The sequence below is a fragment of the Homarus americanus genome, unplaced genomic scaffold (assembly GCF_018991925.1).
Source record: "Homarus americanus isolate GMGI-L3 unplaced genomic scaffold, GMGI_Hamer_2.0 scaffold24260, whole genome shotgun sequence".
In the NCBI taxonomy this organism is placed as follows: Eukaryota; Metazoa; Arthropoda; class Malacostraca; order Decapoda; family Nephropidae; genus Homarus; species Homarus americanus.
This window is the reverse complement of record NW_024721079.1, coordinates 9,188,388-9,203,606: the sequence shown is the minus strand read 5'-3', so window position 1 is coordinate 9,203,606 and position 15,219 is coordinate 9,188,388. Positions and strand designations below refer to the sequence as shown.

General features: G+C 45.3%; 1 protein-coding gene across 1 annotated transcript in view; it reads left to right on the top strand.

Annotated features, from left to right (window-relative positions):
- The first annotated feature begins 6,022 nt into the window (after positions 1-6,022).
- LOC121861363 (serine/threonine-protein kinase Warts-like) overlaps positions 6,023-15,219 on the top strand; it is a 109,921-nt gene continuing 100,724 nt past the window's right edge. The window contains exons 1-4 of the mRNA XM_042359012.1: positions 6,023-6,086; positions 6,276-6,547; positions 12,442-12,578; positions 14,811-14,968. Of these exons, the coding sequence (XP_042214946.1) occupies positions 6,023-6,086; positions 6,276-6,547; positions 12,442-12,578; positions 14,811-14,968 (631 nt within the window). The remainder of the gene's footprint in view (positions 6,087-6,275; positions 6,548-12,441; positions 12,579-14,810; positions 14,969-15,219) is intronic.

Genomic DNA, 15,219 nt, shown 5'->3' with positions numbered 1-15,219 from the left:
TGAAGGCGGGAATCCTCTTGTCACCACACCAGCCTTGGGTCTCTTCTTAGCCAGACTCCAAGCAGACTTCCTCCACACACACACACACACACACACACACACACACACACACACACACACACACACACCTCCTCCTCCTTCCACTCTGTTTTCTATGTCTTCATCTAATTCTTCTTTGACTCCTTCTCTTCCACATCTTTTTCTTCATCTCCCATCTTCGCCTCATTCTCTGACACTCTTCTTCTTTCTCTGCTACTACCTTTTCTTCTTCCACCTCCTCCTCCGTCTCTACCACTTCCTCCTCCACCTCCTACCACCACTGATGAAACTACCTCAACATGGAACACCTCACTAGACCTGTTCATCTCCCTCCCATACTTCTAGGTTTCATTCAATACAACTAATAATACCACCACACCCTCTGTCTTCACCATCCTTCAGGTAAAGTCTTTAAAGAGTTAACTAAGATCTCTGGGGCATTAGAAACAACCTACACATCATGATCCTAAATATCTAAACAATAAAGGCGTCTCTATCTCTCCCTTCTGATGTTAAGTTTTTAAGGTGAGGTTCATTTATTTTCGGGCAATCAAGAACCGTAGAATTTTTTTTCCAATTTCACAACATTACACAACAACGTATGACAACATTACAACAACATACCACATAATAACAACAGAGTATGACAACATTACAACAACATATCACAACACTACGTAACAGCGAATCACAGAGAGAGAGAGAGAGAGAGAGAGAGAGAGAGAGAGAGAGAGAATGACGTCAGTGGGTGGAGAATTGTAGCACAGGTGAGCAGATGGTCATGTGGAAAGTGGAAGCAGAGAGAACAGACAATAAAGGGTGAATGAAGAACAGGAAAATAAAGGGTGGATGAAGAACAGGACAAAGGGTGGATGAAAAAAGGACAACAAAGGGTGGATGAAGAACAGGAAAATAAAGGGTGGATGAACAACAGGACAACAAAAGGTGGATGAAGAACAGGACAACAAAGGGTGGATGAAGAACAGGACAACAAAGGGTGGATGAAGAACAGGAAAATAAAGGGTGGATGAACAACAGGACAACAAAAGGTGGATGAAGAACAGGACAACAAAGGGTGGATGAAGAACAGCGTTGCAGGAAAAGTGCAAAAGAAGATTATAGCGACCAGGGGAACTGACGATGGCACGGGGCGGCAGTGTGTAGGTGGCAGTGGGTGGGCGGCAGTGGGTGGGCGGCAGTGGGTGGGCGGGCGGCAGTGTGTAGGTGACAGTGGGTGGGTAGTGACTGCAGGTGGGAGGTAGCAGTAGATGTGTGGTGATAATAGGTGACAGTAGGTGGGTGCCGCCAGTAGGTGGGTGCCGCCAGTAGGTGGGTGATGACAGTAGGTGGGTGCCGCCAGTAGGTGGGTGATGACAGTAGGTGGGTGATGACAGTAGGTGGTGATGACGGTAGGTGGGTGATGCCGGTAGATTGAGTGCCGGTAGATTGGGTGACATTAGGTGGTGATGACGGTAGGTGGGTGATGACGGTAGGTGGTGATGCCAGAAGGTGGGTGATGCCAGTAGGTGGGTGATGACGGTAGGTGGGTGATGCCGGTAGGTGGTGATGACGGTGGGTGGGTGATGACGGTAGGTGGGTGATGACAGTAGGTGGGTGATGACAGTGGGTGGGTGATGCCGGTGGTGGGTGATGCCAGTGGGTGGGTGATGCCAGTAGATTGAATTGATGACAGTAAATTGAATTGATGACGGTAGGTGGTGATGCTCAGTGGGTAGGGTGACAATGGGTGGGTGATGCCAGTGGTGGGTGATGCCATTGAGTGGGTGCCGCCGGTAGGTGGGGTGATGACGGTGGTGGGAAGTGACCAGTGGGTGGGTGATGCCAGTGGGTGGGTGACGCTTCAATGGGTAAAGGAAGTGACAGTAGGTGGGTGCCCGCCAATGGTGGTGATGACATTGAGTGGTGATGACAGTAGGTAGGAAGTGACCTAGTAGTGTAGATAATATGATGGTAGGTGATGCCAGTAGTGGGTGATGTATTAGTGGAAGTGACAGTAGGTGGGTGATGATAGTAGGTGGGTGATGACAGTGAGTGAGAAGTGACAGTGGGTGGAGTGATGACAGTAGGTGGGTGGTGTGGGTGGGTGATGCCAGTGATTGATGCCAGTAGGTAGGAAATGTGGTGATGGAGTCGATGACAATGGGTGAACAATGTGATGGGTGAGGAATGGACAGTGGATGGAGTGATGACAGTAGGTGGGTGGTGACAGTGGGTGGGGTGATGACAGTGGGTGGGTGATGCCAGTAGGTAGGAAGTGACAGTAGGTGGGTGATGACAGTAGGTGGGTGATGACAGTAGGTGGGTGATACCAGTAGGTAGGAAGTGACAGTAGGTGGGTGATGGTGGTAGTGACAGTAAATGGGGTGAGGGGATGGACTGTTATTATGAGAACGAGGGGAGAGTAAAGGTGGGGCTTAAGGGGAGAGAACGAGGGGAGATGATAAGCTTCCATCATGTTGGACTAGGGGAGAGGAGGGGAAGAGAGAAAGAGGGAGAAAGGAAAAGGGGGAGAAGGAAGTGAGGCGAGGGGGAAGTGAGGCGTGGGGGAGAGGAAAGAGAGGAGAGACGAGGGGAGAGGGAAAGGGGAATACTGAGAGGGAAGGGAGACAAATAATGCATCTGGGTTCCCTTGGACACAGCCGACTGACAAGAGCGACACCCTCCTCCTCTTGTCACACACACACACACACACACACACACACACACACACACACACACACACACACACACACACACACACACACACACACACACACACTGGCCACTGCCACACATATAGTCCTGCCACATACACACACACCTGATCTTTCACCCCACCTGCCTGGTCCTGCCACACACATGCACACACCTGGTCACTGCCACACACACATACCTGGTCACTGCCACACGCCACACCTGTTCTCCCACACACACAGCTGGCCACTGTCTCACACACGCACATACCTGGTCACACCACACACTTACCCACCCCTGTTTCACCTCTGCCCACACACACACACACACACACACACACACACTCTGATGCAAACAAGCAGACAGAGTGCAGACAAACTCAGACATAAATAACACAAGTATATCAAGCCGCACATATCCGAGATGAGACGGCCAGTCACCTGTCCCACACACTTCAGTCCTCACGTCTTGTAGGAGCAGGTGAGAGGCGCCTCAGAAAGGGAGGAGGAGGGAGGGAGGAAGGAGGGAGGGAGGGGGAGGAGGGAAGAGGGTGGAAGGGAGAGGGGAGGGGAGGTGTTCAGTGCTGTTTCCTTGTCTCATGAGGTTCAGTGATGGCCAGCCGGAGGGTTTTATCATCGTGTGTGTGTGTGTGTGTGTGTGTGTGTGTGTGTGTGTGTGTGTGTGTGTGTGTGTGTGTGTGTGTGTGTGTGTGTGTGTGTGTGTTCTGGTTCTAATATTCGTCATAAAGTAAAGTTAGAAATACAAATTCATGTAAACACAGCGAGAAAAATTAAGAATAATAATAATAAACCAAACTAACCTAACCTACACCATTTGACCTCGTAAGACATGCACCATAACGTACCTTACTGCTGGGCGGTGATGACCTACGACCGTCTCCTCCTCTTCCTCCTGCTGCTGCTCCTCTTCCTCCTGCTCTTCCTCCTCCTGCCCCTCCACCGTGCTGAGGCTCATGACGACTGTTGTTTACCTGAAGAAAGAAAAAGTATCATTAGAACCAATAAGTATCTTTACCTTTACCTGGAAGTTAATTAGAGCACCATGACCTACAGTACACCTGGTCTTATATCTGACCTTTGAGGTAACACTTTAGGTTTTGGTGTGTGTGTGTGTGGACCACAGTAGACTGCCAAAGCAGCTACTTTACAGTCACCTAACGAATAGTAAACGTAACGCCGGCGGGCAATTGGAAAGGTATAAGAATAGTCTAAAGACAAACCTGAATGCCAAATCGACCCCCTCACCTGGGAGACGATTACTCCACACCGTAACGCTTAGAGGGGCACCACGCAAGGTGTCAATACTTTAGAGTTAGCCCGACTGCATACTGAGGCAGACAAGCGCCAACGCCGGAAGGACGCTGCCGCAGCCCCTCCCGCACTAGATGTAGCCCTCCACTTGTGCACCTAATGTGAACGACTCTGCCGGTCCCGTATCGGCCTCTTTAGTCACCTCAAAACTCACCAACCTAGGTGACATCCTTAATAACTCATATCATATCATAGCTGGATGGTCGTTATACTCGATTCCGAGTGACAGCAAAGTAGTAGTAGTATGTTGTTAAACAGTTTTATAGGTCCTAGTTCTTAATTAGGTATCCATCCCCCACCCACCCCTTTTCCACCCCCAACCATCCAGCCATCTTCCACCCCCACACACCCATCTTCCACCCCCCAACCATCCAGCCATCTTCCACCTCCACACATCCACCACCCCCCAACCACCCATTTTTCACCCCTCCCCATCCATCTTTGATCCCTACCCACCCATTTTCCACCCCCACCCACCCATCTTACACTCCTGACAGTTGACAGACCCAAGTCATAATGCGTTTCTTTTTCAACAGGAGCATTAAAATAGCGACAAGGGGAGGATCTGCACTTTTTTTTTTGCTTCACGCTGGACAATAGAGGCGGGATACCTGCATATTTTACAAAGCCTGGCGCCCCTCCCATAGCTTGGCACCCTTCTCAAAGCCTGGCACCCCTCTTAAAGCCTCTCGGCATCCCTCTCAAAAGTCTGGCACCCTTTTCATAGCTTGGCACCTCTATCAAGGCCCCAGGCACCCCTCTCAAAACTCGACACCCCTCTCAAAACTCGACATCCCTCTCAAAACTCGGCACCCCTTTCAAAGCCCCCAGGCACCCCTCTCAAAACCCGAATTCCCTCTCAAAAACCCGGCACCCTTTTCAAAGCTCCCCGGCAGTCCTCTCAAAATCCGACATCCCTCTCAAAAGCCGGCACCCCTTTCAAAGCTCCCCGGTAGCCCTCTCAAAACCCGACAGGCCTCTCAAAACCCGACATCCCTCTCAAAACCCGGCACCCCTTTCAAAGTCCCCCGGCACCCCTCCCAAAACCCGACACCCCTCTTATAGTCCCCATGGCACCCCTCTTATGATCAGCTTACGTTAGTTGGTTGTGGTGAGGGAGGGCAGGCGACTATAAACGAGGGAGGGAGAGCCACGTACACCAACACTCGACCCAAGGCACTGAAGTTCAATACCCTGGTGGCCCACGCTGGGGTCGAGGTCGTCAGAAAACTTGTTTATTCCCAGGTGGTGGCACACACGGGTACGAGGACACTAGAGGTTGAGTGGCACCAGACGGCGGTAACTAACGAGGTAGTGCCATAGTGCATGTATTGGTCCAGGTCTTCCCCATCTGGTAACATATATCAGGAAAATGTTATTCTGACAGCAGTATTTGTAACATTCTAAATGTCAATAGTGGGAACAATGCCAATCTTAATGCAACATACGTCTGGATAGTGCCATTCTGACAGCAATATGCTCTTGGCCAGTGCCACTGAGGCAGCAATATGCATGTGGTGAGTGCCATCGCCCTGACGACAACTTAGGTGTAGGGAAGTGTCTACCCCCCTGCTAGCAACATAGGTGGAGGCAATGAGTGGCACACAGCGGTAGGTATTGTAGACTTACGTGGCCCAGTTTGTCGGAGCCGCTAAGCATTAGTAAGCCGGCACGTGGTCCTGCGGGATCGATGACAGACGACAAAGTGCGCCTGCGTCCTGCGAGGTTCATTCCCGCCTCGTTGCCAACCGCACGACTGCAGGGTTGCCGAAACTGTTCCAGTAATTTCTGCTCGACATGGAGACATTTGGTATTCATGTTATTACTGTAATGCTATCAGTATTTGGTAGACATATTTTTGGACAAATTAATCAATTATTTGTCAATATTATAAAGCCATTGTAGATATAAAGTCAGGTGTTACGATGCCTGTATGATGCAATACGGCCTAGAACCTGATGATCAATAACACAGGATCTGCCCCATATGGGATCCAGTGCCACGCTGACTCCTTGTTTAGAGGTTGGAACACCTTAATTGTTCCATTTTCTTCTCGTACAACATCTGCCAACTTCACATAGTGGAGACCTCTCGTGTTGTGTGTTGATAAGACTGTTGACAGTAGAAAAACGAGGTGCTACTGCTGGATCATTTAACTTGGGTGTGACAGAGAATACTGGACATGGCTGCGGTGCCCTCACAGGCCATGAGACTACAGTTATTGTGCCTTCTGTCAGGCGTTGCGGGTGTGTACTGCAGAGTTCACCCACGACCGCAAGAGGGTTGGCTCTCTGGATACTATACGCACCGAACACGGGTGTCTGGACAAGTTCTCAGTGAAGGAGGACACGATCATTAGAACTCAGGACTCCATACGTCAGGGGGCTAAAATCCACTTCTCGTTAGATGTGGGCAACAGGGAGGACTGCCTCGCCCTCTGCTGCAGGAATACCTTCTGCAACTTGGCCGTCTTCGAGGAGAAGGTAAGACAAAACTGAACCAGCACCCCAGAGAGAGTTCATTCAGCCTGGGACCAGTTGTTGTGTGGGCAGTGAGTCGCATAACGGAATGTTTCCTCATATCATGCACATATCTCTTCCTGGAGAATTTCAAACATGCACTTATATATTATCACGTGCGGGTGGTGGCAGTGCGTCACAACCCAACATGCGGGCCCTCTCCACCACCAGGCGTCCTCCTCACACAGCAGGTAGGACGCGAGTCTTGATCACTTGCGGTGTGACAGTGACAGCCAAACACTGTAAACAAACTAAAGATGTTGGTATGACATGTACACATAAACCAACACCATCATGAGACCACAAACACCTGGGCCTCTACTACCCAGCTGTCAGTCCCCCGACCCTCCCGTGTTGAGTCTTATAACCGTGAAGGGAAATATAGCTCCGAGATCTATTTATACGAAGGAAATTACCGCAGGATCTCTCTTTTGTCAAAACTAATTCCTGTTCCATCTACTCAATTCATGTAAGACTATGACAAGACACTTAATCGAGAGAACACACACACACACACACACACACACACACACACACACACACACACACACACACACAAAAGAAACCCCCAAAACATAAAACTGAAAACGAGACCTAAAATTTAGACCTGAACCCCTATTATTAGTAAATAGAAACATCACAACAGACACGACCTTACCCAAACCAGCAGTGACTGTATCAAACATTTCTTGAATACCACTGAAGGATGAAGGCCGAGATAAACTTGCTTAAATGGGGGAAAAAAAATAGAATAAAACAAATAAAAGAAAATCCGCCAAACCAAACTAGTATTTCTTAATGACTCGTTACACAGCTTCTCGTGTTGACATTTGGTGGTGGAGGCGATGGAAACACCTGCCTCACCTGCCTCACAATAATACCAGGTAGAGACAAGGATTGCCAGGTGGATCAAGGTGAAACTCTCCAATTATCTAACTGTGTGTACCTGTCTGTCTGCCTGTCTGTATATCTACCTGTATTTAACTGTATATCTACTTATCTACCACTGAACTGTATTGTGTATATATACAGTATCTACCTCCCAATCTATCTATCTATCTATCTATCTATCTTGTGTAACCATCTATCAACCATATCTACCCATCCATATACAGTATATATAAATACCATTAATATCACCAAAGTCACAAATCCAGTAACATAGTAACAGTAACACTTTTGTCAATAAGAACACAGTAACATATTAAGTAACAAATTCATAAAACATTAAAAGTAACATAACACATTAAATAACATTATCAGTAATTGCCAGCTACAGTAACCATACATTAAGTAACAGTACCAGTAACACCATAGACAAAGTAACAACACTGGAACATCATGTTTCTAAGAGGAGAAATTTTAACCTAATATCAGTTCCGTAAAATAAAATATATCACAGGAAGAATAAAATAAATATAAAGAAAATAAATTAAGATAAATGAATAAATATCTAGGAATAATGAGAGTAATAATAATGTGGTTAGGTTAGGTTAGGTTAGGTTAGGTTAGGTTAGGTTAGGTTAGGTTAGGTTAGGTTAGGTTAGGTTAGGTTAGGTTAGGTTAGGTTAGGTTAAGTTAGGTTAGGTTAGGTTAGGTTAGGTTAGGTTAGGTTAGGTTAGGTTACAGCTGTACTCCTGTATGGGACGGCTGAGCTTCGAGGTCTGAGACGTGATATAAACGGGAGGAGACGTCCATGCTACGCCCTAAGCTGATTGGACGCGAAGTAAAGCACCTTGAAGATGATTGGCTGGAGCTCCGACGAATCCTATACGCTAGTGCCCTAACTCAACCAATCACCAAGCCACTCTAGGTTATCAATTCCACCTGTCCTCAACCCAATCTAACCTAAGTTAACCTATTAACTATTTTAACCTAGTTCCACTCAACCTACTCTGTTAAACGTGAATTTAACCTGATGTTAAGAGAATTTAACCTAACCGAATTGGTATACGAAATGTAACTTAAATTAACACAATTTAACATCATTATTAATCTATTGTAAGTGAATTTAAACCAATCTAACATCGCCTAATAAACTCTAAATGATTTTAACTCAATTTATCAAGAACTAAACACCGAAAACACACAGGTAAATTAATTACCTTTAAATACCTGTACTTATACAATACTACAAAACGAACTACAAACCACCACCACTACTACTACTAACCCCACCACCACAATCAACACTACCACTACCACCATCCCTCACCACCACTACCAACAATCACCAGCCACATAAGTTGACCTACCACACCACACCACACCACACTACACCACACCACACTACACCACACCACACCACAACACACACCACATTAATTCCCATCACTGTAAAACACCTGACAGGTGGGATAAACAGGTAAGGAGTGAGAAATTAACAGATATTTAGAGGTAGAGTGGAGATATTAGAGGTAGAGGTGAGATATTGGAGGTAGAGGTGAGGTAGTGGAGGTGAGGTGAGATATTAGAGGTAGAGGTGAGATATTGGAGGTAGAGGTGAGGTAGTGGAGGTAGAGGTGAGATATTGAGGTAGAGGTGAGATATTAGGAGGTAGAGGTGGAGATATTAGGAGGTAGAGGTGATATATTAGGAGGTAGAGGTGGGATAGTGGAGGTAGAGGTGAGATATTAGGGAGGTGAGATAGAGGTAGAGGGAGATATTAGGAGGTAGAGGTGAGATATTGGAGGTAGAGGTGAGATATTAGAGGGGTAGAGAGGTGAGATATTAGGAGGTAGAGGTGAGATATTAGAGGTAGAGGTGAGATATTAGAGGTAGGGGTGAGATATTGGAGGTAGAGAGATAGTGGAGGTAGAGGTGATAGAGGTAGAGTTGAGATATTAGAGGTAGAGGTGAGATATTGGAGGTAGAGGTGAGATATTAGAGGTAGAGGTGAGATATAAAACAGAAGGTGAGGTATGAGAGGTTAGGTAAGAGTATGGCTTCAGGCTGCTGGTCTGTGTTGCCTCAGTGATCAGTTTACAATAAGAACACCGAGAACACGAACACCTGAGAACATGTACACCTGAGAACATGAACACTTTAGAACACAAACACCTGAGAACATGAACACCTGAGAACATGTACACCTGAGAACATGTACACCTGAGAACATGAACACTTTAGAACACAAACACCTGAGAACATGAACACCTGAGAACATGAACACGAGAAAACATGAACACCTGAGAACATGAACACCTGAGAACACAAACACCTGAGAACATGAACACCTGAGAACATGAACACCTGAGAACATGAACACTTGAGAATACGAACACCTGCGAACATGAACACCTGAGAACATGAACACCTGAGAACATGAACACCTGAGAACATGAACACCTGAGAACATGAACACCTGAGAACATGAACACCTGAGAACATGAACACCTGAGAACACAAACACCTGAGAACACAAACACCTGAGAACACAAACACCTGAGAACATGAACACCTGAGAACATGAACACCTGAGAACATGAACACTTGAGAATACGAACACCTGAGAACATGAACACCTGAGAACATGAACACCTGAGAACATGAACACCTGAGAACATGAACACCTGAGAACATGAACATCTGAGAACATGAACACCTGAGAACATGAACACCTGAGAACATGAACACCTGAGAACACAAACACCTGAGAACATAAACACCTGAGAACATGAACACCTGAGAACATGAACACCTGAGAACATGAACACTTGAGAACACGAACACCTGAGAACATGAATACCTGAGAACATGAACACCTGAGAAGAACACCTGAGAACATGAACACCTGAGAACATGAACACCTGAGAACACAAACACCTGAGAACATAAACACCTGAGAACATGAACACTTGAGAACATGAACACCTGAGAACATAAACACTTGAGAACACGAACACCTGAGAACATGAATACCTGAGAACATGAACACCTGAGAATACGAACACCTGAGAACATGAACACCTGAGAACATGAACACCTGAGAATACGAACACCTGAGAACATGAACACCTGAGAACACGAACACCTGAGAACATGAACACCTGAGAATACGAACACCTGAGAACATGAACACCTGAGAACATGAACACCTGAGAACATGAACACCTGAGAACATGAACACCTGAGAACATGTACACTTTAGAACACAAACACCTGAGAACATAACCACTTGAGAACACGAACACCAGAAAACATGAACACCTGAGAACATGAACACCTGAGAACACAAACACCTGAGAACATGAACACCTGAGAACATGAACACCTGAGAACATGTACACTTTAGAACACAAACACCTGAGAACATAACCACTTGAGAACACGAACACCAGAAAACATGAACACCTGAGAACATGAACACCTGAGAACATGAACACCTGAGAACATGAACACCTGAGAACATGAACACTTGAGAATACGAACACCAGAAAACACGAACACCTGAGAACATGAACACCTGAGAACATGAACACCTGAGAACATGAACAGCTATATTACGCATCAAGACATGACGTGACAAAAATCATTAACACGGGGCAGACTATTTTGGTCTGCTGTTCACACCCACACACCAAACCACTCACCTGTCCCACTCACTCGCCTAGGCCGCTCACTCACCTAACCCACTCACTCACCTGCCCACCCACTCGCCTAACCTACTCACTCACCTGCCGACTCTCCTTACCCACCCATCCACTCACTTACCCACTAACTCTCCCACCCGCCCACTCATCCACCCATCCTCTCACCCACTCATCAGCGTCCCTCTCCTTCCCCCCACTCATATAACAGGAAAATAAATGCCTACTTTTACACCTAAAGATAATTGTGTGTCAACTATTTATATAAAAAACATTATGACATTTTACAGTCATTACAGGGCAAGGGAGGGTGGACGGGGCAAGGGGGTGGACGAGGCGCGTGACGGGGCAAGGGGGTGGACGGGCAAGGGGTGGACGGGGCAAGGGGTGACTGGGGTGGTGACGGAGCGGGTCATGTACTCTGACTAAGACCAGTTTTTGCTGCTTATATTATGCTCAGGAATGTCAAGGAAAAATTATTTAATACGTCCAAGAAAAATCAATAATTATGTCAGCTGAAGATTTTAGATTCACCAAGCTTGTTTTACATTAAGGTAAGGTTAGGTTAGGTTATGATAGCGTTAGGTTAGGTTAGGTTATGATAGCGTTAGGTTAGGTTATGATAGCGTTAGGTTAGGTTATGATAGCTTTAGGTTAGGTTAGGTTATGATAGCGTTAGGTTAGGTTATTTAAGGCTAGGTTATAATAGTGTCAGATTACGTTAGGTTACAGCAGGTTAAGTTGAGTTACGATGTTTATCTTAAGATGAATTAGGCGGGAGGGGCTAATCATTAGGTGATCTTACTAACAATAAAGTCTTTGAGTGTTGTGAGGACGGCTAAGACACCTCGCCCGTCTTAAAAGTTCCCGATGCTTTTCTTAACTCTCCACAACCTCTTCCTCTCCTAACCTAACCTAACTTAATCTAACTAAACCTGACCCAACCAAACCCAACCCAACCTAACCCAACCCAACCCAACCCAACCCAACCCAACCCAACCCAACCTTCTCCTTGTTACACCGTGGCTACCTGGCGACCCTAACCCCTTCCTCCTCCTCCCCTAGCAGTAGTAATTTTTCCGTCTGCAGGAATTCTAACGTGCTTAGTACCTCCTACGGGTCTCTCACATCAAAAGACCTTCTTCCTAAGGGGGGCTCTTTAAAGGTCACAATTATTAACACATTTCGCATTTCAGGAGTCCTATTCTTCCTCTTATCTCTGTGTCTATTCTAAGTGACTCTCTCTCTCTCTCCCCTTTCCACCTACAGAAGACCGGCACGTGCTACCTGTTCGAGTGTGGTCCACCGGGGGAGACTAAATGCAGGTTCGCCAGACACAAGTTCTACACCTCCGCCATACTCTGGACGGAGCAACACCAACACGAGGCGGATTTGGCTAATCTCAGGTGAGGGAGAGGTTTTTGTTTTGTTTTATTCGTAAGGTTGGGGGAAGGGGTGGGGGTGGGGAGGGAAGAAGGGGTGGGGAGGGAAGAAGGGGGTGGGGAGTGGAAGGTGGGGAGTGGGTAGGTGAGAGATGGGAAAAGAAGGGGGTGAAGAGGGTAGGAAAAGGAAGGTAGGGAAAGGGAGGGAGAGAGAAAGGAAACAGAGAAGGAGAGAGGCAAGGGGAGAGAAAGGTTGGTGAGGGAAAAGGTATGAGGAGGATGAAGAGGTGAGGGGGGAAAAATCTTGTGTCTTTTGGGGGGGGGGGGAAATTTCCTTAAATATCTAATAAAAATAAATTTAATAATCAATCATTAGTCAGGTTAGCGATAATAAAAAACTCCATTTGTTAATAGAGACACTAATTTCCCTTATTGATCTACCGTGTTCATACTAATAAAGATATGGAGAAAGGGAAAAGACATCAGTCAAACATTCAGCAAAATATAGATATTGGAACAAACTTTAATATAATGTAAGTACAAAATATCGGTCCTCTAACAGTTTATAGTCTACGTTTCAATCATACCATATCTAAGTATTGTTTATAATTAACTTAGGGATAAAATAAATCAATAAATGAGAAGTAAACGCTATTTTATTAGACGGTATATAAACATGGGGAGGATGTGGAGAAATTTTATGAGTTTACCCTTTTAATTCCATTTTCTTCTTACTTACAAAGAAAATGTAAAACTTTATTAGGGGTAACTACAACATTCAACACAATTCCCGCACTTATTACATTCTTAAATAAGTATAATAACAACTCAAAGAAAAGGAACATCCAATATATAAAAAAACAAAATAAGGGTATTGAATACAAACCTTGGCGGCCACAACACAGAACTAGACAGATGAGAACAGCTCCTCTTCAACAACAAGAGACGACTAAATAACAATAAATAAACACTATTACAGAGAGAGAGAGAGAGAGAGAGAGAGAGAGAGAGAGAGAGAGACTAGTGCACAAAAACAGTGTTAGCTAAGTTGGTCGTTATCAAAGTCTCTCTCCAGAAGGTAAACAGGAAACTCAACTATCTTAGCCAGCCTGACATTCTTTCTTCGCTTCCTCCCTCGCGCCTAAACTGGTTACGAGAGCGAATTTCACTTAACAAAGATTAATATTTCGGATCATGTTGGTGTCCTACCTCCCTGTGTGACCTGGATTTAGGACAGATAACGCTGTGGGATTTAGAAACAAACAGTGAAAATGTTTTTCTTTTTCAAGTTGGGTTCCTCGTTAACTTGTGTCCATTACCAGACCAATATTATTTTGGTAAGGAGTGAATCTCTCTTTTTAATTAGCTAACTAAGGTAACGTTGAAGATAATTAAGGTTTGGGTTGGATAATTTAAGGAATTTATGTTAAATACGGTTTAATTAAGCAAAGTGAAATTATGTTAAAGAAAATTAACAATTGGTTTGGCTAATTAAAGTTATATTAAGGTTAATTAAGATTTAGTTTAATTACTAGTGATAATTGAACTATAAGGAAATGGAAAAATAAAGAGAGAGAGAGAGAGAGAGAGAGAGAGAGAGAGGACAGGTATTCGAGGCGGGGTGTGAGGTTCAAGGGCTGTATTGGTAACGCGGTTGTTTGCTGCTTCACGCTGTGTTGGCTATACTTCACCTCTTTATCGTAATTTTTAATATCAGAAATTAAGTCCTTAGTTATAATAATAATAATAATAATAATAATAATAATAATAATAATAATAATAATAATAATCAATACAATCCATAAATAATTTCATCATCATTTATCATCTTAGTATCAGCCTAATCAAAAACAACTAAGATGCCCCTCCAAAAAAATTTCCACCTCGAGTCTCCATCAGAATTAAGTTGTTACCACCACCTTTCAACCAAGGCCTCGTCCTGTACGTGACCTACCTGAAGGATATAACACACAGGTGGTCACGGGTGTTGCATCCTGAAGGTGAGGGCATGGACACTCTGGGAATTCCCCCCTAAAAGCCCCTCAAGTGTGGCAAGACCATAAAAAAAAAAACCTCCGTTTTCTATGTAATGTTGCATCATGGTACACGGCTACTTGCACCTGCCCACCGTGTGTTGATTGTGGTTAATTAGTGCGTACCTGTATATAGGGAACACACATACACACATTTAAATTATAATTACATCACAGAACAAATATTAATACATCTCCCGGTGTTCTCTGGTCGTGTTCACAGGTCGTTCGTAGAGCTAAACGACTCCCTCCCCGCCCCGGAGACCCGCCACGCCGCCCCTACCACCGCCCCAACGCCACCACCCAAAGTTACCAGCCCCACTACCACCACAACGACGACCACCACCACGACCACCACCGCCGTTAAGCCTACTTTACCACGTGAGTACTGTACCTATATATTGAGGTTTGTTTACCTGCTGTCCACTACAAACAGTCGAAAATACCTGGCGTTGTCTCCTACGTCTGGCGAGCAAATGCCGGTCTCTCTTTTTTCTTAATTTGTAATTGTCTTTTTCCCCTGTAATGACGTTCTGATGGGCCTATTGTTCAGTGTCCTGATTCTCATAGACGTAACTGATGGTTAGGTTAGGTTAGTCGCAGTCTCTCAGGCACTACAAGGTGAGAGATAT